The sequence below is a fragment of the Phyllostomus discolor genome, chromosome 11 (assembly GCF_004126475.2).
Source record: "Phyllostomus discolor isolate MPI-MPIP mPhyDis1 chromosome 11, mPhyDis1.pri.v3, whole genome shotgun sequence".
NCBI classification, from domain to species: Eukaryota; Metazoa; Chordata; class Mammalia; order Chiroptera; family Phyllostomidae; genus Phyllostomus; species Phyllostomus discolor.
The window spans coordinates 73,754,208-73,781,072 of record NC_040913.2 but is presented as its reverse complement, the minus strand read 5'-3'; the positions used below and the strand labels follow the sequence as shown (position 1 = coordinate 73,781,072).

Here is a 26,865-nt window from a genome sequence, read left to right as displayed (position 1 = left end):
CTCATCTGTCCTTCGAAGATTACAGAGAGTATGGCATTTGCTCAGGTGAAGAACCAACTCACTAACACACAGGTGGCTGGATGCCATTTCATTCAAAAAGAGTTATTCTGACATTGTGTGACTGCACAAACCAAACAGAGAGCCTGTTCACCATGGCCACAAAGGATGCAGATTCCTGAAGGTCAAGGAGAAAGTAACAGAATGAGATCTAGAATTCACAGCATCTGAAGGCCCCTGTTATGGACCCCAGCTTTCTCCCTCCATTCATTCATTTGCATCCTATGAGTCAGCCCCTCAGTGATTAGCCAACCCGTGTTCTTAGAACACCCATTGTATTGCACCCAGTGTTAAGACTCTGTACGCACTGAACTCGAATTCCTAGAATCATTGCCACGTGATCATGATATCATAGAATTCTGAAACTCAGTTTCCTGATGTTTCAAACCAAGCTACAAAATGCTAATGAGCAAGAACTGGGGAAAATATCCTGCACAACTGAGATCCAAGCTGCGTTTATTATTTCCTCCGTAGGGACCTTCTTAAGTGGACTTCTCATCCTGTTCCTTTTCAGGCAAATCTGGAGGGCCATTAGGAAACTGCACAACATCAAGGGAACAGGACTCCTCCTGGTCAGTTTCCTTATTTGGGATCCCACTGTATGAAGATCAGAGGCAGGTTTGATTTGGAAATCGTGTGTTTGTGTTTAGAAAATGACTAAGGCTTCGCTGGGTTTTTATAGGCTAACGGAGGCAGCCCTTCCTAAGGGTGCCTTAGGAAGGGGCTGATCCGCTTGAGGCTGGAAATCAGACCCCAGGCCACTGCTTCCAAGGTCACAGGTCCAGGGCCAGGCCTTCTCTCCCACGACTTGGAGAAGAAATATCTTGTATGGCTGCTGATGAATGTTAGCTCTGGAAACAGAGATCGCTTTTCTAAAGAAAAAGAAAGACCAACCAAAAATAAAAACAAAAACAAAACTACCCACAAATATATTTACGCCTCTATTTTGAATTTTAAAATGACAGCTGTGCTAGGTCCTGTGAGGGAGGCAAAAAGGAGCACCAAAACTGCCCTCGCTTTCATAAATGTATCGTTCATGATGAGTATGTTTTCACATATGTGCACTGCCTTCTGTATACCATGTTAACATAACACACTGAGTTACACATACCTATCACATGGATGCCCACTCATACACACACGACATCCTGCCTCAAATGCAAAGACCTTTTCATACCGAGACAAGTTTAGCAAGGGTGAGTGGTATTGAATGACACCTGGCAGATGATGATGAAAATACTGGTATACTACCCAGATAAGACATTACATAAGAACTTGAAATAAAACTCTCAAATGCTACATAACTGCTATTCCACTACTAGTGGTCCAAGGGAAAGAGCTTTATTATACCCTGGGTGGACTATTTCTAAATTTTGTTTCCTAAACTTTGTTTCTCTGATTATGGTAATTTCCATAACAGAACACATTTCATCTGGACAATAATTAACATTGCAAGGTTGCTTAAAACATTTCTCTTCATAGTAAACATTGACAAAAAATAATGGAATTTATAATAGCTTGGTAACTTGTTAAGATCACTGGCAATCTCATAATATGGAACTCAGGTTTCTGCATTCGAGAAGTACCCAATATTGATGTTCACAGATTTTGTCGCAACGTAAGTTCACTCTATTACTAATCATTTCTAGATTAGAGACTTTAAGTAATGACACAAAAACTGGGGGAAGAATTCTGGGGTACTGACAGAGTATACACATGGGTTGGTGAGTCAGCCTTCTTTCCTATTTTCAGTGCACAATTCAACCAGCAGAATTATTTAATCCTCTTAGACCTCTGTTCCAGGAACTATATAGCTTCTTCTCCATTACATTCATTTGCATGTAGCTACCAAAATGTGAGAACCCATTTGTCCATAAATATTTGCTATATCTTTCATTTCTTTGGATGTAATTCCTGTCTACCCTTCAGTCCAGAGTTCTACCTTTTAATTAGGAAGCAAAGGTTACAAAATGTTAAGAAATGATGTCCAAAAAACCAGAGTACTGTACTATTCTGCTCTTGAAGCTTGAGGAATTCGATGAAAGTTGAGTGACTTCTCAATAACTTGTTATACTATTATACTAATACAAATTGAGTGCTGAATTTTTTCTCTGAGCTCTTGGAAAAGTTGGCCTAATGTAAAAAAATGTCACAAACCTGGGTACCATCTTGTAAAAATTATTTGGAGAGTCATGATTTTTCTCTTTAAATGTCTATTTTAAAAAGGTTTACTACCTTAGTAAGTATAATTTTATTATATCTTAGGGCCAATTTGTTTTCCACCGAAGGCACCTCCAATTTTATAATGAAATTCAAATGAGTGTTCTATATTAATGTCATATTGAATATTTTTAAAAAATCAATTATCAAACATCTCAGGAATGCACATGATGAATTATAGGTATGAAAGGGCAAATCATTGATCAAGATATGAACTCTACCCAATAGTTATTTATTAAGATTTCCCGTCCTACCACTCAGAAAATACGAGTAGAAAAATTAAGTCATTTCCAAACCGTGGCCCTACCTAACATGAACTTTTCTAAAAGTTAGCGGGTACAGGCAGCATGATGTGGTCAGTCCTAATTTGCTTGTGTTTTTCTCGGTGGTAGATCAAGACCAGCAACAGATGTGGAGGTGAATTTAGGCTCCCTCTTTCCTGACTGCCTGCCTGTGGGCGAGTCATTTAATTTCTCCATACCTCAGTTTCCTTATCAATATATAATGGATTTAATCATAGTACGTCTACATCACAGGATTGTTATGCAGGTCATATATAATAAGTCTACATCACAGGAGGATTATACGGGTCACATATAATAAGTAAAGGCGTTTAGCAAATGTGAGGATGAATTATAATTTCATCAGGATACGATACTAGATAAGGAATTAAAAGCAACATCAAATTCCTGAAACTTTTTCTTTTTCTCTCAAAAAAAGCGGATACTTAAGTAGTTACCTAAAAATCCATTTGTAATCTTCTTTCTTTGTCCATATACCTTGATGGAAAAGGGTGAGACCCTTGTTCCCAGAGCAGAGACATGCACACCGCTCTGAGTCCTGCACCCTGCCCATGAGAGGTCTGGGGGTAAGAGTGTGTGAGAAAAGCGTGAGGAAGACTGTCGAATTCCGTGTTAAAAAGCTGTTCAGAAGACCAGTCAAATGCAAACTCAGTAAAATTCATCTCTTAAAATAGGGTTCCACGGGTTTGGGCTAACCCCATGGGGTCATTTCTGACTGATGCTGCAGCAGGAGACTCTGTCAACAGACTCCTTTCTCTGAGGTGCAGCTCACACCCAGTCCCTTTCTCTCGCTTGTAGAAACTCATCTTGTCAAAGGTCATCGGCAGTAAACATCAGAAAAGTCTGCAACTCCATGGAGAATTTCGGGATCATATAGAAATGTTACTTTCGGCACAGACCTTCGTGGGGCGAGTGTTGGTGAGTACATCTTCACTGTTACCTAGCGAGCAGACTTCAGCCGTGGGCATGATGGTAGTCAGTATATGCACTTTTATCACGCAGGAAAGTTTCTGATGTTCTCTGATGGCCTCATCTAAAACATCACTTGCCCCCAACTGCCATCTCTGTGTCTACCCTCTTTAACCACTGTTTTCCCTGTTTTTTCTTTGGAGTGAACATAATTACTTGGAATTATATTTTATACATATTGTCTGCCTATCCTCCAGAAGAAAAGCTGTCTTAGGGCAAAGGCTGGACGCATTTTGTTCTTCTCGTACGGATGTCTGGCGTACAGCAGATGTTCAACACATTTTGATGTTTGGTGGATTATCAGCCCTGAAATGTACAGCTGTATTCCAGGCCTTTGAATACAATAGCCTCTTTTCTCCCTTAAACAAACTAGTCATTTTCTGCCCTTTCATAATACAGGGCCTGGCAGAAGTGACGCCATTCCGTGTGGTCGGTAGTGTAGGTGACTGTCTCTCACGAGATGGACAGCAATTTGAAGATTGCACCTAACATGTCATATGGTGTGCTTGAGTGCGATACTGTCATGTTACCGAATTACATGCTTATGATTTTGTGATAAAAGATTTTTATGTAATAATGGGGGCATTATTTGTGCCGGACCCCTGTACTTATCATTTTACTTCATGTTTTAATCTGGGTAACTTGGACGTATTAAAACTCAGCCCAGATGTCATCTCCTTGTGGAAATCTGACCCCATCTCTGTATTAGGCTAAGAGTCTCTAAGGCTCTACGATATGTGCCTTGAACACCGTTATTGAAATGATCTGTGCACAAGCCTTTCTCCCCAGTGCACCGCGAACCCCTCGAGAGTAGAGATTGTGCCACGGAGATCTTTACATACAATTGTCTGGAAATACCAGATGCCCTATAAGTGAACACTACACTGATTGTCATGTCAGTTGCAGACTTTGATCTGCAACATTAAAAGTCAGAATCTGTAATTTGAGGGAGTACTGCCATCAGATGGCGGTGTGACAGAAACAGACGCATGTGAGCTGGCGTTTCTTCTCTTCTTTATAATTGGTAAAGACATTGTTCTTTTCTAATTAATGTTCTTTAACTCAAAATAATCAATTTCTAAAGCTTATTTGGAAGTACATAAGTAAAACTGCTTTAATGAAATCTGCAAGAAATGTTGAATCATCTGGGAATGTGCTCTCTTTTCTTTCTAAGGTTTTGATCTTTTTTTTCCTTCAAAGTTCCTGTCAGAATGCTTTATTAGAGAAGAATAAATTTTGTGATTCTGATTGTCACAGGGATTTCTCGATTAGGATCTCTTGAAATTTTCTAACCGTGTTTGGCCGTATGAGGATAGTACTGGAAATCATGTATTACATTAAAGGTCACTGGAATGAGGCAGAAGAGAAGTTGCATCATCTACCCAACTCCCCTTTTTATGAGAACATCGGTCCCACAGAATCAGAGGCCATCCTATGAGCTTTTCTTAATGTGAATACATCTGCAAAAACCCTGTGACCAAACAAGATCACTCTCTGACGTACTTACATTTAGGACTTCAACATACATTTTTGGGGGGACATAATTCAACACACAACCATTGTAATGATCAATGTAACAATCCTCAGCAAAGATATGACATCACAAATATCTTTACATAAAAAATGTAGCTTAAAGATAATGAATAAGTGAAAAATACAAGAAATAAAGAAGAAATATTAAAAATGCAAAGGTAGTAAGAACTTTTAGTTCTGTTATCTTATATCAGGACATACTGAATAGACAGAAGAAAATAATAATCATGAGGAAGACAGGAGTAACTTAGTGAGAGAGCTGATTGAAATGGTTGAACTCCATATGCTCAAAACAAATTCAACTTACAAGTGACTGCGGACTATTTGTAAAAACTCAGCATATTTTAAGTCAGAAAAAATCCCAACTATAAAACATATAAAGTACAGACAGACAACATTAACTGAACAGAGTGCAATAAATAGGAAAATAATAAATAAACCCAGGAAAAAAAGAATAAAAAACAAAGACCTTACAGTTAAAATTTTAAAATTTTCTATCTCTAATAATTTCTGACTTGGAGAAATTGAAATAATAATTTTGGGATATATAAAGCATAAAAATAATGAAAACACCACATATCATTTACACATAAAGTATAAGCTGAGGGCAGTCCTGGGTTAAACGCTTAAGAATAAAAACCTTTTGATAAGTAAAAAAATTTAAGTAAATGAATTAAGCATCAATCTCAAAAAGTTGGAGAAGTAAAACACATTAATCTAAGAAAAATAAATATAAAGTCAGAAATTAATGAATTATAAAACAGCTGATTATTTGAAATAAACAATACCTTGAACTATAAAATAATTAAAAAATAACTAAAATAAAATTAATGTGAAACATTAAAAAAGGAAATAAACAATAAAATAGAGAAACTAATAGCTAGTCTAAACCAAGAGGAGAAAAAAGTGCAAATACATATGAAATAACACATTAAAATGGGAAAATAAGTGCATATATTTGAAAAAGAAATTTAAAAGATATTTGTGCAATTAAATTTGAAAACTGAATGATTTGTTCCTTAGGACAATACAAATGACCAAAAGTGACCATAAAAGGAACTTAAACAGACCAAATATCTGAAGAAATAAAGATGTTTGTTTTTAAAGACCCATATCAACGTCACCACCATCACCCCTGCTCACCCAGCTCCCACGGGAGACCCAGATGATCCAGAGGTCTAGTGGAACAAATCAAATCTTCAATGAGTGGATTTCTCCAGTGGTAATTTAATAGTGCCAGGACACAGAAAATAGAGGGAAGAAACACCCACTTTTCTTTTTCAATGAAGGCACAGCATCTACACCAAAACCCCCAAAGATGGCAAATTAAAAATCTCAACAGACTAATGTTCCTAATACTTTGGGGGAGGACTCATGGCCAACCGCCAAGTAGAAGAAGAGAAGGAATCAGAAGGGACAGCGGGAGAAGAAAATGAAACCAGAGAAAAAGAAAAAGATGGAAAATGAGAAGGAGAGAAATACAATAAACAAAGGGGAAATAAGTATTATCTTCAAAACAGGATACCTTCTAGAAATCCTTACAGATATTAGAACATGGCAAAGTACCAATTACCTTTATGGGTTGTTGTTTTTTTTTTGAGTTATCACAAGGTATGTTTTTATTACTACCTGTGGGGAGATTTGCTTTTTCACTTAGTTCTAAATATAGGCCTAGTCCTAAAGAGTCTGTTCCCTTGGAGGGGGTGGGGCATATTGTTAATTATGCAGTTAACTATGTTGCTTCCTTTCTCTGATGGCTAGACCATTTAGAACCAAAATTATGGCTCAGTTTAGCATGTGTATCTATTTTTAGCTTCATTCTAAGCACCACTTTATGTCCACATTCTGTTTTTCCATCTTCTTTGACTTCTATTTTTTTAGGTAATCTCACAGTTTATGTGTCCTTGTATTGTGCCTTCACTCTTTCTGGTAAAAGAAGGAAAACTTTTCTGTGAATGCATGATCCTTCCTGTAGATATGTAAATAAGCCCTCAGTGAGAACAAAGGTTGTCATCTCAGTATACAGAACAACTAAAATGAGCAAAGAGAGCATCACAATTCCTTTGGAAATGAGAAAGCATATTTCAAAAATGATCCTGGGAAAATTGACTGAATAAAAAATTATTTTGCTGGATTTTACTCATTTTTGTAATGTAATGGAAAAATATAGAACATACTAGAAATGATCAGTTTCTTCACAGTTTGCATCCATTGTTTATGTTATGAAATTAAACAACCTTTTCTATCTCCTTGAAATGTTATATCTTCACCTATGTTTTATTCCATTTCCTTTCTTACTTCATATTTCATATTTAATATACCATCAAGTGTCAGGAACTCATTTTGTTATATAGTATGAGATAGATATGTTTTAGTTCGGAGCTCTTTATCATATGAACAAAGAAAAGACTGGTAGAAAATACAATATTCACACTGATTATTTCTGGATGATTTCATTGTTTGTCTTTTTATTGCACATGGTAAAATATCCAAGAAATATCAAAGGGTACATAGTAAGAAATTACTTCCTTACTCTTCTCTCGGTCCACGGCCATGAGTTTCTTCCTTCAAACCTGCAGATTCTTAGCAACACTGTCAGACATAGTTTCTTTAGTTGTTTAGGTGACTTAAGGTCACTCTTCTCCCTCCCCCATCATAAGTTCTATCTATAAAATTTAAATTATGAAGTGATAAAATGTGTTACTCCTTGTGGCAGCTCTTTGTGGAGAAGAGTAAAGTGAATGATTAATAGTGCCGGTGGAGGTAAAATTAGATCTGAATTCAGGTTAGTCCACTGATCTTGTGTCTGCAAATTGAAATACACCCCAGGAAGGAGGTAAAGGTTGTAGCAACCGACTTCTGAGGGGCCAGCAGATACCATCAGTTCTCCAACTTTCTTAAGTGCTATTTCTTAATATGTATCTACCTGAGGACACTTCACAATGGTCCTCCTCTCCTATCATGGTTTCACAACCCATCTTACAAAAGAGATGTACTATCATTACCTCCTTTTGATAAATGAGGAATTTGATGCATAGCAATAAAATGAATAACTTACAAAATGAGGATAAATAATACTATCTATGGATAGTTTTTTCAGTGAACAAATGAGTTAATATATAAGACGCTGAACCCTATCTCATTTGAGCAATAATTAATATCCACAAATACATATATTAATTTAAAAATCCATCTCATTTAGATGAATTTCCTATATGATTTTATTTTTTATAATTATCAGAATTTGTAATATAGTTATGTTGTTTAATCAAATTCATCTTAAAAACTGTAATGATAGTTCAATCCAGAAGAAATTTTAAAAATATATTTAGATTTGTATCTCTCTGATGGCGAGTGATATTGAGCATTTTTTCATATGTCTATGGGCCCTCTGTATGTCCTCCCTGGAGAAGTGTCTCACAATGAGATACCACCTCACACTGCTCAGAATGGCCATCATTAATAAATCAACAAGCAACAAGTGCTGGTGAGGATGTGGAGGAAAGGGAACTCTAGTGCACTGTTGGTGGGAATGCAGACTGGTGTAGCCACTGTGGAAAACAGTGTGGAATTTCCTTAAAAAATTAAAAATGGAACTGCCTTTTGACCCAGCAGTTCCACTGCTGGGACTATACCCTAAGAATCCCAAAACACCAAAAGAACCTATGCACCCCCTTGTCCACAGCAGCACAATTTTTAATAGCAAAAATTTGGAGACAGACTAGGTGCCCATCAGTAGATGAATGGATAAAAAAACTGTGGTACGTGTACACAAAGGAAAACTACCCAGCAGTAAAAAAGAAGGAATTCCTACCTTTTGCAACAGTAGGCATGGAACTGCAGACTATTGTGCTAAGTGAAGTAAGCCAGTCAGTGAAAGACAAATACCACGTGATCTCAAGTATAAGTGGAATCTAATGACCATAGAAGTGGAGGGCAGACTGGGAGGAGGGGAGGCAAAGGGGGCAAAATTGGGACAGCATAGACAAGAAAATATAAAATAAATAAATAATCTATTTAGAGACAGACATCAGAAAAATTAGGTTCTTTTAGTTTTTTGTACCTCTCTTGAGATTTCACAACAGTTTCCCCGTTTCTCCATTCAGTCACTATTTCCCAGAGGTGGTAAGCAATAATTACTGAATCAACATGACACAGGATGATCACAAACCCAGGTTTTGCCAGTTGTCCTGGTGTAATTGATAACAGAGTCTCTTGCATTCTTAAAGTTTACGTGTGGACAATAAATAACAGAACCACCCTTGTTTGTCAAAGCCACAGGACATCTTCCCAAGAAAAAGAGCCACTAGAAAAGAATGCAACTTTGACAGGCTTCTTAACTGCTCCATAGATTAACACTCTACTTGTGGTTAGAAAAAAAAACACTTTTTCCCTCTCACCTCCTAATTTACATCACTCTCCCCTCATGACCTGCCCTGTCCCTCCCTTTGGGTCTCATTTAGCCTTGCAGGAAATTTATATTTTTCATTAGTCTCATGAAATACATATAATTAATATATTTTTTTATCATTCTTAATTTTGGTACCCAGTTTTTCCCATTTATTTTGTTTATTTCCCCATCCAGTCAGTTTTATAATCCCACCAGTTTAGGAAGAGAATTTTCTAATAAGCCTTCTTTGACACCAATATCTGCTGCTTCTCCCACCATGCAAAGGTCCACCCCAAGTCTGGGGAAGAGTTGACTGCATAGGCCCTGAGTTGATTGGAAGAAATCCCCAAGTTGACATATTTCCCTTCTGCAAGGAGATTGGTCAGGAAAAGAGAGGTGTAGCCCCCCAAGAAAGAAGGATTAGCATGCAGTAAATAGGCTGCTCCACCTGTAAAGCTTGTCCTAAAAGAGCAAATTCCTTAACCCACAGGTTACTTTTTCCACCATGGCAGTGGCTTACATTGTTCTTGCAAGGACCCTGGTCTCCACACACACACAGCCCATATTTTCATCGCTGAGGCAGCTTTGATGAGCTGAGCCTTCCTGAAGTCTGAATCAGCTCTGCCAAAGAGCTGGCATTTCTTGCCAATCTGGGATCCCTGTATTCAACAGTCTGGTGGTTCCCCCTGGTCCGGCGTCTGCGCCCCAAGCCACAGGACTGCACTGTGCACGCCCAGCGCTGGTCTCAACACGCATGCGCAGTCTTTGTGGCCAGCCAGCCACCGGGGCTGGCCTAACCTTTCTGGCCTCTTTGGCTGAATTTGATTTACACAAATTCTTTTCCTCAGAGTACTTCTTTGGCTATTTGTCACAGACTTCGGCAAGTAATGTCCTTATTTTTATTAACATCTAATTCGTCTTTACGTTGCTTTAAACTTTAATTTCTTGTTTGATTCATGGTGTATTGAGATTAATGTGGTCTGCTTTTATTTTCTTCGTGATAGAGTAGCTGGCCGTCTTTTGTACTTTGTTAAAATTTATGGACCAAGAATATCACTGCCTTTATGATTTCTCGTTTACAGAATGTATGGGGAAATTGTTTGCTGCCCAGTACGTGATCATTTTTATTACTATTTAATGGACCTTAGGGAGAATATATGTAGTGCCGGCTTGATATATAAGAACTGTTCATTGTGTTATATGCTTTCCGTGTCCTTAATTATTTGATGACCGATTGAAAGGGGAATGTCAGAATTCTTCATTGATTATTTTATACTTTTATTAAATATCTTGAATTTCTAACAGGTTATGAATTATAAATTTTATGCAACATCGATCAGTGCCTAATATTACCTGTCACACCTATTATATCTCCTCGACTGAGTGTGCCTTTCATCAGCGTGAAATATCCATTTTTGTCACATTTGCGTTTTTTAGCTTATTTCTTTTCTCTTTTTTTTTGGCTGGAACATTTTAAAATACATCGGTATGTAACATTGCTTCCATTTTATTCAGACTTCCCTGGGATGTCTCTGCCCAGCTCTCTTTCGATCTTCTGTCTTATTTCCTCTTAAATGTGTCTCTCATAAATACCTCGTACCTGGATTTTTATTCTTTTATTGACTCACAAGTACATTTATCTGTTAATTCACCAGAAGAGTTATTCACCTTATGGTCATCTGCTTTATTGGTCTTTATAGTATTCAGAAATTGAATTTGCTGCAAAATAGAATATCTAATGTCAGTGGCTTAAAAAAAACAAGCGAGATGTCTCTTAGTGAGAAAAGGGAGGACGGTTTCAGATACACAACTAAGCTCCATCACAGTCCAGGTTCCGTGACTTACTGCAGAGGCGAAATGGCACGGTGGTTGTAGTTTTTGAGAGACGTGGACTGAGACATCAGCTCCTCCACTTCCTGCTTTGTCGTCGTGGGCAAATGAGTTTTCTTCAGTTGGGTTCTGTTCCTATAATGGGAATAACCTCCTTTAAAGTGTTGTAGGGGAAATGCTCTGATAATACATGTAAACCATTCAAGGTACAGAAGCATTGACCATTAGCTGGTATTTCCATTTGTGATTTGTAACTTTTTGTTACTTTTATTTATTTCCCTGCATCTTTGACTTGGATAATTCCATTTTTAATACACAGCATGGGCGTACTAGGTAAATCAAATTCAGTACAAAATTTCCTTTCTGTATTTCTCCGTGTATCTCTGCATGTCTTATATCCATATTCTCTCTCTTCTTGCACGAGATCTTTCACACCGCTCTTCTTTCCTTCCAGAAATTGAACGAATCTGACCTTCATTTCTAGATGACTGTTTTGTTTTGAGCATTATATACCTGTTAATATTTTTTCCTTAGTGTTTGCTTCAGGGTCAAAAACTGCATTATTTTTACCTTTCATTAGGCACCACATTTATCTTTCTGATTTTTTTCCTTGGGCACTTTCCATATTTATTTGTAAGGGAAAAGGTGGGTGGTATAATCTCTGAACCCTTGAATATCCAAACATGGCTTTTATCTTGCTCTCACAAGTGAACAACAGTTTGGTTGGATGTTGAATTCTTGGCTTCCAGTCCTTTTTTTCTGAAATCTCAGTAAACGTTCCAGTGTCTTCTAGCACTTAAGATGACCTGCTGTCAGGGGCGTCCAACGTTTTGGCGTCTCTAGGCCACACTGGAAGACGAGTTGTCGTCTTGAGCCACGCATTAAATATACAAACACTAACGAAAACTGATGAGCAAAAAAAAAAGGTTTAAGTAAATTTATAATTTTGTGTTGGGCAACATTCAGAGCCATCCTGAGCCACATGCGGCCTGTGGGCTATGGGTAAAACCCCCTGGTCAACTAGATACTGAGCTCTTGTCTCCCCGCTCCCAGCCCACCCTCTCTCCTCTGCTTTGTGGGGTGAGGCCAGGACCAGCAATGACATGTGTCTTGTGCGAGCTCCTTATGTTCCTAGTTAGGCTCTGCTGATGGGGGTGCAAGAGGAGGCTGGGAACCCAGGGGAGAGGAAGGGAACTGCTTCTTCCATGTTTTGCATCTGTATTTTTAAGCCTCATCTGTTCAGTGATATTTTACTCCTGTAGCAGTCAGCACCTAAAAAACGATTGAAAAATTATTTTTTTTCTCACCACTGCCAGAACCAGGCTCACAATGTCTCCTCAGGGGTACAATTGCCAGTCAAGCCAGGACCCCGTCCTCCTAGGTCTGGATCTCAACTCCCAAAGCATATCCCTTGTAAGATGGTAAACGTTGACAGTCCTGACCTCTTTGTGTTGATCTCTCAGCCAGCATTGGGGTGCAGCTTCCTGCCATCATGATATCTGTGTTACCCCCATATTCTCCTTTTGCTTTCCAGATCCTCCGATACTACTTAACAGATTTTTAGAACCTCACTAGGAACAATAATTGTCATTTTACAAAGTTTAATTATGTACTCTATGTTAAGTCTTTCATGGGAGTTCATTTCATCTCTTTTCACTGCCTGATCCTCCTGTTTTCTTACACTTCCCATATAACTGTCAATTTTCTGTTGTCTGCTAATATTCATAAGTAAAAGATTGAAGGACTCACAGTGTCCATTGCTAAGCATGTCGACTGCTGCTTGTGTTCTGAAGATACGCAGAACTGTCCGCCGGGTAAACAGGGAGACTTAAGCCCCACTGTGGAAGGCAGAGCCTCAATTTACAGTGTATTTTCCCCACACAAACACACCTGGGGCGGGGGAATGCTGTGGCCAGCAACTCTGCAGATGGGGGCTGTCTCTGGATGTAGTTTCAAATAATTCAGTTTGTTTTCCTCTGACTGCTTTCCAAGGTACTTCTGAGAAAAAAAGTGTTGCTGCTATAAAGTTCCTCCTCAGCAACTGCTTGGCCTCAGAAGGCCTCCGCTGGGCCCCTCTGGCTTTGCGGCTCCATCTTCAGTCCACACCTCAGGTGCAGAGCTTTCTGCCCTTGCCAAACAGCCAGCTTTTCCAGATTTTGCCCCTGCAACCCAAGAGGTCGTCTCAGAATTCTCTCCCATTTCAACCCGACTCACTGAACAGAGTTCACAGCTTTTAGGTCCCACTGCCTTCTTTTGAGCGGGTGCGCACTTTTCTGTTCGCTGCACGTTATTTCTGCGTGATGTTCTTCAGGTCTGTGACATGAGGTTTGCATTGTTCTCAGTGCCAGTGAAACGAACTCTTTCTTCTTTTGTGTGGATTTCGATGATTTGGAGGATTGTAAACATTAGTCTGCCACCACCTTTCTGGAAGCCTATCAATGTGTGATTGATTTATACTTGAAGAATCACTTACGAAATTTAGTAAGAGTGAAAAAATATATTCATATGTAAAGGAAAGAAAAAAGATTTTATGGAAACTACGTATGATTATCAGTATGCTGATACACACACACACAATCTCCACATATCCACTCCCAACATTTCCCCTGAGCTTAGCAATATCTCAACACTTAATATAAACGATAAAACAGAAGCCAGGAACTCCTGTGTATTAAGTAAGCTGCAACACTGCCACTTACAAAGCAGTAGAAGAAAACCAGTTGAAGCTCTTAGCATAGTACCCAATCACGTGTAAATGAGGGTAAGTCGGAAATGGAAAAGGACTTCTGAAACAATTTCTGTTGTAGCAGAGGTGTGGGATTATATCCTCTCGCGTGAAGCCTAAGGAAAAAGGCTTATGAGAGACCACTCAGAAATTTCTATTTGCATCCCTTGAACTTCGGAGGCACCGTGCACTGACAGCTGGCTCAGCTGTGATACGAGGCTGTCTGGCTAGCTGCTCTATGCCAGAGACGGTGCCACACAGAAGGTAGTCTGTCCTTCTAGTGTGTGTTGGGGCAAAAAATCCTTGAGGTAGTCCACGGGCCAGATGTGAGTCCCATGTGAGAGCTCCTCCTCCCTACTCAGGAGGCACCTGGAGGATGAGGGCTCCGGCAGAACGCAGGGCTGTGAAGCATGCTAGGAGGAGACTGGTGAGCCTCCAGCGGTGCCCCCGGTTCACAGGAACCACAAACAGGACATATAGCAGTGAAATATTACTGAGAGACAGCCACGCTCCTGCCCCCTCCCCATTATTTTCCTAATGTGTAGTATTCGCTAACATACCATATTGCTTAAGCTCCATCCAGGCAAGGACCTTTGCATAAGTTGTTCACTCATGTATCCCAATCACCAGGGTAATATGTGGGTCAGGATAGGTACTACAGAAACAGCTGCTGGACAGCTTGAATTGGGTTTGCCAAAGAGCAATGAAAGAACCCATGAAAGTAAACATGAAACACCGCCCATGCTCAGAGAGCCCCGGGCGGGGAGCATCATAATCTAAGGCAATTCGAGTCCATCTTTCCAGTTCTGACCTTGCCTTTCTGTTCACTCCCCTACATGACCTACAATTCTGCAGAGGCCATAGGTAGCCTAGTCACCGGGCAACTAGGACTAAAACCCCCCAAAAGGACTGACAGAGAAGAACCTGACCTCTTTCCCAATACAGGTAACCTGTCCCAGGAATACCTGAGCTAGAAGAGTGTAAAGCTTTAATTGTAAATAAAATTCATTTTTATTACTAGTATTATTGATACTATACTGGACTGGACATACTAAGGAAACAAATGGCTTGGACACTAGACCTAGCTGGAGGAAAGTTCGCTCACCTACAGTTGACCTGAAAAGTGGAAGGGGCTGCGAAAGAGTTCATCCCAGTGCATCGAGGGTTTTAGATGGATACATTTCTGATTGTGTTCTACACACTCTGCTCATTTTACAGACTAGATACATTGGTGGGTAAAAAGCATTCATTTTTCTTTTTTTTCTCACTGTAGCACTTTCCCTCCTGTCAAAATTCAGACCATCTTATAGATGGACAAGTTCGGGCTGTTTGTTCTACAACATCACAGGCAATGCAACTTCAAAGTGTACATCTACTAGCCCTCATTTCCTAGCGTGTACTCAAGTACAGAACTTACAATAAACACTTAATAAATGTTTGATGAGTGAATGAGTGAATAAGTGATAGAACTTCTTGAGATTAGACAGCTTTAAGGGCAGCAGGAAGAACAAGCTATTATGAAGTGTATGAGAGTTAAAATCAGGTAAGTGAAATGGACAGGTACATGCTTTTTTAATTGAATACCCAGTAGAGGTCCAATCAATTTTTCTTGAAAGAAAGAATGAAAAAAATGAATGAATGGATACTAACATAAATGAACTGTGAAAAATGACTATACATATATAGGCATGATAAAAGGAAAAAAACAGTTTTCTTGATTTGTTTATTCATCTATAGTCATGTCAATAAAATGGATTGTGTACATTTTCCTCTGTTTTTTTTTTTCAGGGGATCCTTGTCTTTACACTAAGCATTGGGTCTCTTATAATCTATTTCATCAACTCTTCTGAGTAAGTAAAACCCTTAATCACCTTCGTCTGCTATATCCTTAGGTTGCCAGCTAGTTTGGAATTTTCTGTCAGAAAAAAATGGTTAATATACTTTTCAACCTATTCACATACACAAGCTCATAAAAAGGATAAGTGTTCAGTGCCCCCCAGGAAGCACCAAAAGCAACTCCACAGAGATGCGCGAATTGCGTCTGCCTGCGCATCCAGCCGTGCTGCGTTGCTAGGGGCCCGGGTGCCACGCGTGTATCTACCCTCTAGTCTCTGGGGCTGCAAGCCTCCGGCAGCCGTCTGCTGCTGCGGGCTGCTCGGGAGGGCTTTGTGAGCCTCTGGATTCTTTGAGCGTTGAAGCAGAAGTTCTGGGGTCATTTCAGGATGTCTCAGAGGTGTGAAACCGTTTAGGGTGGTCTTGAGAAAGAAGAATTGCTAGATATCACCCGGGACAAAGGAGCAAGCTGCTGTCTGCTCTTCTCGGAAGGCCTTTTCTCCTTTCATGCCAAAGCGAGGACGAACCCAGTCTAATCTGAGCCCCAGGCTGAACCTCTGGGAATTACCTGGGAGTTCCAGCTGGGGTAAAATTGGGAGCGCAGGGCCAACCAAAATCAGGCCGCTTTAGAGATCCTCAGGAAACCGGTAGTCTTTGCTTTGTGAATTCCTTATGGATCTTTTAGGAAATTTGTTTTTTTAATTTGTCTTGGGTCATTTCATTTGCCCTGGAGTAGCTGTGTATCAAAAGGGTATAAAACCTAAATTTGGGGGCTGGGTAGATGGTCATACAAACCAAGAAGTGCCACATAATTTCCAGGCCTCTGAATCCCTATTGCTAAAACAGAAATAGATGCAGTAAGCTCTATGAAAGGAAAGCAGGTAATTTTCTGGCTATTTTCAGCTCCACGCACAGTCTAGTGGTTTTGTTCATGCATGCCTCTACTCCCGAGATAACAGAAATTTCCTGGAGACGTGAACTGAAGTGTCTGGATTGGTTCTTTTTATTTCGTCCTAAGTAGGCACAGCTTTTCAAATGTGCATCTTTGTAAACCGTCTTTGTTTCTTTTGCAGCCCTGTGGGAAGCTGTTCTTCATACCAAGACAAAACCATCCCTATTGATTTGACTTTCAATGCTTTCTTTGCTTTCTATTTTGGGTTGCGAGTAAGTACCCATTGAAAGCGGGAGTAAACAGACAAACACGACAGGCACCACGCAGAGCGATCTGCGTGTGCCTAGGTTACACGGTCAGCCTGTGTTTTCAGGCTCCAGAGTTAGAGGGTCTGTGCCCTACATTGTTAAGTGTATAAATGTATACTGAGACATAATGACTCTCTCTACTGCATCTGAAGCTGTAAGCTAGGCCCAAAATTCCAATACAAAAATGTAGACCTGTCACACTGCCCTCCTTATTGGCTTTCCACCTACCACTGAGAAAGCTTTACTAAGAATCACAAGCTAGCGGAACCTGAATAACGAGCCTCTGAAAATGTCACTGGCTTCACCGACAGCATATGTGCCATGTAACCATATAAAATACTTCTATATCTTTGTTTATTTTTGCTATACTCATATATTAAATAGTTCTCTCATTCCACAGGCATTTATTGAGGACCTGTCCTAGATATAGGTTTCTGTGTATTGATCCATCCCATGGTTTATATACATATAATTTAGATATGTTATACGTACGAGGTCTGTCTGGAAAAAGTTGAGCTATTGTTAATATAACGAGAATGGTTTGTGTGGCATTCATGTAACCCGGCAACCAAGGAGAGTGGACTGGAATGTGCATGTGTGAACAAATGACTTCACTGTTATTAGTCACTGGGGGCAGTAGAGGCTGCTGAGTGAGCATGTGTACTGTGTGGCTGTAGCATTCAAAATGGCTGTGTGAGTAGAGCAACGAATCTACATCATATTTTGCATTAAAATTGAACATTCCTCAGTGGAAACTATTCAGATGATTCAGAAGGCCACAGCTATGGGAAACTGGTGATGGGCAGCTTCATCAAGATAACATGCCCACTCATGCATCACATCTCATGCACTTTTTTGGCAAAACATCAAATCAACCAGGTGATTCAGGCCCCCTACAGCCCAGATTTGGTGCCCTGCGATTTCTGGCTTTTCCCAAAACTAAAATCACCTCTGAAAGGGAAGAGATTTCAGATCATTGATGAGATTCAGGAAAATATGATGGGGCAGCTGATGGTGACTGGGAGAACTGTGTGAGGTCCCAAGGTGTGTACTTGGAAGTGGACTGAGGCTCCATTGTCCAGTATTTCCTGTATTTTGTATCTACTTCAATTAATGTCTCTGTTTCATATTGCATGGCTGCATACCTTCAGGACAGACCACATACGGATCTAATATGTATTTCTATGGCTATCTTTCAGAATATAATCTGACCACACTGACGATCAGAATCTTTTTTTATAGCAAATTCTCCTTTCTGAAAATGCTGACTTTCTTAATCTTAATAGGGAAGTTCATAAACACAGGCCTTAGCCAGCTAAAATTCTAGACAGCTGTACCTTTTGCATTGAAGACCATGCTAAATCATGTTTTCTCATTGCTTACAAACAGAGGGTTTTAGTTATATAATTATAAAGATCTAAGAGCAGCGGGAAGGTCAAAGTGTGAGAGGTAAGATCCAGGAAGTAAAATGGTTTCCTGTTTGTTTATTGAACACCTACTAAAGGTATAATCTTTGTACCTACCTAAATATAGATGTATCTATATAAGTATATATAATATAGCCCTGGCTGGTGTGGCTCAGTGGATTGAGTACTGGCCTGTGAACCAAAGGGTCGCTGGTTCCATTCCCAGTCAGGGCACATGCCTGGGTTGCGGGCTGGGTCCCCAGTAGAGGGCACTAGAGAGGCAACCACACATTGATATTCCCCTTTCTTTCTCCCTTCCCCTCTCACTAAAAATAAATAAATAAATAAAATCTTTAACTATATATACATAGCTATATAATACGTATGTGTGTATACGTATATATGCATATAATGGAATCAGATAAAGGAGCCTGTTGGGGAGTGAAATCTGTCTGAATAAAGCCACTCTAGTGTTCACACAGAATTTGGGATCTTTTTATTGTTATTTCGTAGTTTTTGGCAGCTGATGACAAGATCAAGTTCTGGCTGGAGATGAACTCAATTGTAGACATCTTTACCATCCCACCAACCTTTATTTCTTATTATTTGAAGAGTAATTGGCTAGGTAAGTATATTGTGGGAATCAGAAGCAATCTCTTTTAAAAAAGCCTCAACATTTATTCATAAGTATTCTTCATTTTCCTTTAATGCCTAAATGCCATTTTAAGAAATTCCTCACTGTACTTTTATGGTTTTGTAATATGTTTTCAGAACCCATTTTTTTTTTACCTCAGCACCTAGCAGTGTGATGTGCCTGATGCGCGCAGTAGTCATTGGTGTTTGTTGTTGGTAGTGGACTGGCTCATCCACGACTCGAGAGGCGAGCTCCCGGCATCCCATCCCGGGGGGCCCTCCCTGCTGGGACCCATGAGTAGGAGAGATGAAAATCCCCCTTCGGCCTTTAGAATCTATAGCTCATCACATCCAGACACGCTCTGACGTGTTAGAGATTTATTTAGTTACTTAGTCTTTATGGTAGATGTATTGACAGTATATGGGAGTCAGATGGCTTTTAGCAATTTTTCTGTAATTTTACGTTATCATCTATAAAATATTTCTTGCTATCATTATTATCAAACTATATAAAATAAAGCATCACACAAACAGTGAGAAACATATCATAGATGTTCTGTAGTTAGAAGTTTAAGTGGTTTATGGATAAGTTGCTTTTCATTCTAAGGAAGAATTAAGTAAAATGTGAGTGATGCTTATTACAATATATGCTTTCTGTTAGCTCAGCAACCCTATGAGGTAGGTACTGTTGTAATTCCCATTTTATAGGTGAGAAATTAGAGAAGTTGAGGGCATTGTTTTAGATTACAGCAGCTATTACGTGTCAGGGCTAGTATTTGAATAAGAGCTCACACTCTTAAACCTACGACATTATAATATATTATGAGCACTTCAGGGAGGGAAAGAGTGTAGTCACCCCAAACTAGGTTATAACTCAGGTCACTCCCTGGAGTAACCCTCTTCTTTTGGCGGCTTTCTCCTTCCTATTGCTTTCTAGGTTTAAGGTTCCTAAGAGCACTGAGGCTGCTAGAACTCCCTCAGATCTTGCAAATTCTGAGAGCCATCAGGACCAGGTAAATGCCCTTCCTCAGGTACTGCTCATGCCCTGTTTGGGGTTGGGGAATTAAAATGTTAACTGAACCTTCAGTCCCACTCATTTCTCATCAAAGTTCCGGTGCAAAAGTCATGAAACCCTGTAGCCCCCAAGGAATTACTTGCTCACTTTCTCCTTCTGTGTTAACATCTCACACTCGCTGAAAAGTGTGCAATCATTTTGAAGATTTGGTTTCTTCTTTGTTTTGTGGAGCTACAATGTGTAAATCCATTTAGGCTTTAATTCCCCTACCATCATCACCTAAATAAAAAAGCAAAACGATTCAGAGGCTTTGCTTCTATACATTGGCTACTATGAATCATATCTCTCCTGGCTAGGAACGTAAGACAATCAATCCCTCTGAGCATGAGAGCTGCCCAGTGGCCACAGCGAACTATTGCTTGCAGAAACAGAGCCACCCAAATGTCTCAAAAAAAAGCTATCTTTGACCAGAAATACTTACAAAGTTTTAAGCAGTTTGGTCTTATGGTACCCATTCAGAATCTCCATGCCTCCGGATCCTCACTAGAAGTATCAAATATTATAGGCTGAGTAGATTTCACTGCTAACTGTTTATGCATGATGGAGGAGTCAAGATCCTAAGAGGCTGTTCTTGGGTGACAGGTGGTCCCACCTGAGAGCCACAGAGATTTCAGTAGGTTCCAGGGCCTTATTTAGGAGACAGGAGCTGGCCTGATCCTCTTCACTCAAAGATGCTGGTGTGAGCTTGGCAATGTGAAACCACGTTTCTGTGACTACCCAAAATTTCACTTTGCAAGCCCACTCTGGATTCCTGGAACATTGCAGTTTGTACAGTCACTTTAGGTAACTAGCAATCTATTAACTTTATTTTATGATGATACACATATACTATGCTTTTAAAAACAGTATAATATTAGGCTTGAGGATATCACAGCAAAATCTAAGCTGTTTGAAGAAGTGTGTGACTGGGTCTGCTTTAGGGCTGTGCCTCTTCCATTCTCATGTGTGTCTGAATGCAGCAGAGGATCTTGCAACACTGCAGATCTGTAGATCAGAGGTGGGGCCTGGGACCCTGCATTTCAAATACACTCCTGGGTAAGTGTATCATTGCTTTGGGTCCCGGAACCATACTTTTGAGTGGCAAGATTTCAGAGGATGAGGTATGTGTGTTCCCTGGAGTCTGTCAGAATCCAACAGCTTTTTGTCTTTCTTCCTCTAGCAACGCAGTGAAGTTTTCCAAACTGTTAGCAATAATTCTCAGTACCTGGTTCACGGCTGCAGGGATCATTCACCTGGTAAGCATCTCACGTTGCCGGGCAGCGTGAATGTCTTTTCTTTAAAAAATGGAGGTTATCCTTCTGAACTCCTGTCTCCAACACTGTAACTAGTGTAAGGCTTTTCTTTTTACTTCCCGTTCAGGGTTTTCTCCACCCTCATATTTATGATGAATATGTTTCTCCTACACTCGAGGTATCTATATTCTTTCTTCCAGCTTTCAAAACCTACCCTAGTAAAGCTTACCCTTCAGAGGTATAAGCAGTAGGTAAAACCTACTACTCTATTTTCATAAGGGTTTTGGCATTTTAAAAAAGAATAAAAAGTCAAATAAATGAAGCTAGAAAGATAATTTTGTACTTTTAAAAACCAGAAAATTGTGGGGGAGGTATTTCTGAGTTATTTATTCTAACCATATTTTGGGAAAATGTACTGACCTCTGAGGATAAGGAGAGAATCCAAGCAGAACAAAGCAAAGTCTATAAAAAGGGGAAAAATTCAAAGTAGCCTCAGATTGCTTGGCAACATCAATCAACACAGAAAGACAACAGAGCAGTGTCTGCAAAGTTTGTGTGAAAAAAAAGTACGACCTGTCCTGCCACTTTAAGAGAAAATAACACCTATGCGCCCCTTTACAAATGCGTCCTGACAATAAAATCCAGCCACAGAAGAGATGAATCAAAATCAAGAACTCAAGAATGAAGAAACCATGATAAAAGTTAGTGGTGGTGATTACTGAATGGCTTTGAGATAGCACTAAGACACAACTAAGGGAATCGGGGTTACAGACCAGAACGCCCGTCTGCAACGTGACGGGAACACCCGACTCACACAAAGGACAGGGAGGGAGGAGACGGCAGGCAGCACGTCCTTCCTGCGCCTCCTCCACAGCAGTTCTAACCCAGAGCTGAAACACAAAGTTTAAAGACGTAAGAATTCAGTTGCTTTGAAACAGGGAATTAAAAATAGACAATTCAGTATCTTAACACGGCTTTATAACCCTTCATCCTGACTTTAATTGACTTCCCACGTGGGACTGGCAGGTGGGTGCTAGCGTGGGTCAGAGGAAGAGCAGATCAGACAGGTGGACCCGCAGAAGGCCGCCCTGTCTTGGGGCGGGCCGGGGAGTGGGGAGGGATTGGAGACACTACCATGACACTCCCAAAGAGAGTGAATGAAACCCTAAATCGTCCTCTAAATTATTGTGAAGGAACTGCCAGGTTGAAATGAATTTAGTTTAGTTTGTACAGCATGTGGTATAAGGATATGATTGAAGCCCTGTGCTAAGACATTATTAAAAGACACTGTAAGGTTTCAGCTTAAAGGAAACTGTCCCAAGGAGCTCTTGTATTCCTGGGCGGAATATATACAGGGTGGGGCAAAAATGGGTGTACAGTTGTTTGCATAGAAAATAATAGAATAATTAATAAATAATACAAGAATAAACTTTGGTTTTGCATACTCACAGCTGTGTGTATATATTTCTTAGGTGTATGTATATATATATGTATGTGTATATATATAATATACATATTTTTAAATCTGTGTGATTTAAACTTGGTTTTCTAATAGTACAATAGTCTTAGAAAATAGTAAAACTCCAGAAGTCAGTAAAAACAGATTAGTATATTTTGTAACATAATCCAGAGGCCATGGGAATTAAGTATAGACACACAATTTCTTCCTCTTTTTGGAGTGGGATTTTATAGGAGTCCACACTCATAACCTACTCATTAAATTTAAGAAAGAGTCAGCACTGGGCATATCACTTTTGAAAAGTGATCACATACCTACCCTGACTGGTATGGCTCAGTTGGGTATCATCCCACAAAGTGAAAGGTCGCTGGTTCAATTCCCGATCAGGGCACATGCCTGGGTTGCGGCCTGGTCCCACTGGGGTCATGTGAGAGGCAGCACATCAGTGTTCCTCTCCTGCTTTCTGCCTTCCTTCCCCTCTTTCCAAAAGTAAATAAAAACATTTTTTTAAAAAGTTATCATATACCTGAGCAAACTACATTATTTCTAATGTCTATTCCAGTTCTTAACAATAAAACAAAATCCTACTTTGCCCAGGCATCTTTAGTATTTTATTATTTTTGTATCAGATAGAAAAGAAATATGTCTAAGAAATATGCTTACATATTTGGAAAATATGCCTAAAATGGAAAAAAGGGAAAATTATATATGTTCTATATCATTGCTATATGTTATTTGTTGTGATATACTCAGATATTGTATATTTATAATGTTTATATATACTATATATAGATAAAGTATAGTGTCATTATCTAAGTTACTCTTCTTATTTAATGTGACAAAGATAACTTGATTCATTCAGTTTCCTTAAAATGTGGAGACTGAGGGGGGAAGTCAAAGGAAATGCTTTTCAGAGTTATTTTAATCACTGAAGAGATTTTTGTGGGAAGTGGGGGAAGTAACCTGGGGAGCTTGTTTGCTTTTCCATGGATGCCTGCCTTCATGAGGCTAAGCTCACTAAAACAGAGTGCTGACTTGCGTGCTCCTTCCTTCAGTGATGGGCAATCCTGAGCTGGTGAGAAATGAGAATGAACAGGAACTGCTCCAGGCCGTGGTGGTGTGCCCACTTGAAAAGAGAGAGATGTGGGCGGCGAATTTCACTGTGGAGCATTCCAAATGTGGGCTCATGCTACATGCCCCCAAGGTTTCAGCAACAATCACAATGGAAGGGAAATAAGACTTCAGAGTCACCACCCACAATGTGCCAACACTTCACAACAGCCTAGGGATCATTTACGTTTCATTAGAATTTAGAATTGAATGAAGTGATTTTGTTTATCCTTTGTAAACTTCCCTTGTAATCCATTCAGAGACCGTTGCTGAGTCTTTTTCTTTTTGGACAGGTGGAAAATTCTGGGGATCCCTGGCTCAAAGGTAGAAACTCACAGAACATATCATACTTTGATTCCATTTACCTGGTCATGGCAACAACGTCAACCGTTGGCTTCGGAGATGTGGTAGCAAAGACATCCCTGGGACGAACGTTCATCATATTTTTCACCCTGGGGAGTTTGGTGAAGAATACTTTTAATATCTTTTGCATGTAGCTATGTAAATTATAAGCATTTGGTTCATGGTGAGAAATGAAGCATTTGTGGCTTGAGAGTGAATGTTACATTGTTCAGGTGTCAAATGAAAAGCTATATGGATCCCGTGTTTTCCCAAACTGCATCCCCTGGAGCACGAGATGCAATTGGTTGGTTGCCAAAGATGAGGACTCTTGACAAAGGAGCAATAGACTTTCCTTATTAGCCTCCACATTGATTTGAGCAACAGTACCTTCCTTGATCTTTGGCCCATCAGATTAAAGTCTTTCTTCCACAGAAGAAGGGCATTTGAGATTGGATCTGAAGAAAGTTTGGTTATTTCCAACTCACATGAGTAAGGTCTCCAAACCAGCATTTTGCTTCAGCTGAGTAAGAGTCTGTTTGCAATTCAGGACTTCGTGTCAAGGACAATGAAAGCCTCCTTTTCTTTTAGTTTCTAATTTCAGTTCTGTAAAAACCTTACCAGAGTCCTCTACTTCACCTTTGTGATATTCCACTGTCCACATTGCTACATCTCCTCATTTCATTTTGCCTGACCCCTGCTCTGCCCTATATGCTCCCCCAACCAATGCCCTAAATAGCAGCAAGCCGAAGGGCAGTTGGTAGTGGTAAAGGGACAAAATAGAAAGGAGGTTGCCTTTCTGCTTGTCCTTGTGTCATCTCTGTCATCGTTTTGAATGCCGGAAAGCATTTTATTCAACTTTAACCAAGTGTGGAGGCTGAAGTGAGAAAAGAAGTGATCTCTCCTTAAATATATAGTTCACAGTGATGTCCCTCATAGATGAAACAACATCTTGTGTACCTTCTTTCTGCTTTATAATCTCAAAATTTCAGTGTACCTTTTAAAATAATGAGATTAAGGTCTTATATTTGCTGATCATTTTAGATAATATTTGCAAACTATATCCCTGAGATGGTGGAACTTTTTGGTAACAAGAAGAAATACACCACTTCCTATGATGTGCTCAAAGGAAAGAAGTAAGTAGCTTTCAAGTAAAATGTCTACTATACTTGTTTGAGATATTCTGCTAATCACATATCTGTTTCTCAACACCTAGGTGAATATATTGGCAGAATCCTCCATTCACTAAAGAGTGTTGTGCTAAAATAAATGCCATGACAGGATACTAGTTGCTACTTGATACAAACTACTATACAGATGTTAATAAGAACATTTAAATTAACTAAAATGACAGATGATGTTGTGATTCATTGTCACCTACTGATTGTGACAATATTTTGACCTTCCCTGTTACTAACTATTCCCTTACACCCATCACTATCTGTATTTTATTCATTTTAATCACGTGGTTAACTCAGGCTCACTTTACATAATAGATCAAATTCACAACACAGTTTGAATTCAGAATGATTTAGTTGTCTCAGCCCCAACTCCCCTGAACCTGTGGGGCTCATTCGCAGGCGGCGGTTTGCCAGAGTGAGGAGCAGTGTCAGTCCCTTCTCCAGCACTTCAGAGGTCTCCCGTGTCCGCGCCACAGCCACTAGTTCCCCAGAGGAAAACAGATTTGTTCTCACTCTGTTTCCTTGTTGATGTATGTCCCCTCAGTTTCCATTATGCTTTTCACATCTAAGGAAAAAAGAATGAATTGGAGACCTTAAATTTGAAGTGATTCATTTTTATTTAGTCTCGTTCCCCTATAGGGGAAGGAGGCACAGTGGAGGTGAGTTCTGGAGTGGCTTCTTACTGCAGTTGAGCAAAGACCAAGATTGGCCTAGGACAAAGAATAATGAAATGAACCAAAACAATGGAATCAACTAGATAAGCCAAAGTTCGATCCAGTTCATGTTGGAAAGGGATCTGCGACCCATGCTAAATGAGCCAGCATGGTCCGGAAAATTTAGGGTAAAGTAGGTTTTTAAAAATATACAGATTAAGCCTAAGGCAATTGACAACTGTTTTCTACCATGAAAGTTACATGCTTATACTTTTGCACCGGTCCTAGGTGTCTCTCCATTGGACTCACTTTTTCTCTGACTGCTGGATAATTTTAGATGTGGAAGACAAACAGAAATACCTAGATCCCAGTGTTACCTCAGGCATAGCATTTAACTATGGGAAAATCAATAAAACATTCTTAGCCACCGTTCCTCAGTGAAAAGTGGTTTTATTATCCAGTCAGGAATCAGGTGGAAAGTCAAATCAAATTACACATTTACAAGTCCATTAGAAGTTATAAATAACCGACTTCCAGCCCAGATGGAGCCATAGGTAAATCACTGTGCCTCCTCACACAACCAAAAGAGGGACAACAACAAATTTGAAAACAAAAAGCAACCAGAACTGCCAGAAACTAAAACTGTATGGAAGTCCAACAACCAAGGAGTTCAAAAAACATTCATCCAGACTGGTAGGAGGGACAGAGACGGTGGTGG

At 39.7% G+C, this 26,865-nt stretch overlaps 1 protein-coding gene across 1 annotated transcript in view; it reads left to right on the top strand.

Moving 5' to 3' along the window:
• Positions 1–434: 434 nt before the first annotated feature.
• Positions 435–26,865, top strand: part of KCNU1 (potassium calcium-activated channel subfamily U member 1) — a 120,104-nt gene continuing 93,673 nt past the window's right edge. Inside the window, exons 1-9 of the mRNA XM_028526315.2 lie at positions 435–629; positions 3,378–3,497; positions 15,815–15,876; positions 16,933–17,023; positions 18,979–19,090; positions 20,036–20,111; positions 21,333–21,408; positions 24,268–24,438; positions 25,358–25,449. Of these exons, the coding sequence (XP_028382116.1) occupies positions 435–629; positions 3,378–3,497; positions 15,815–15,876; positions 16,933–17,023; positions 18,979–19,090; positions 20,036–20,111; positions 21,333–21,408; positions 24,268–24,438; positions 25,358–25,449 (995 nt within the window). The remainder of the gene's footprint in view (positions 630–3,377; positions 3,498–15,814; positions 15,877–16,932; positions 17,024–18,978; positions 19,091–20,035; positions 20,112–21,332; positions 21,409–24,267; positions 24,439–25,357; positions 25,450–26,865) is intronic.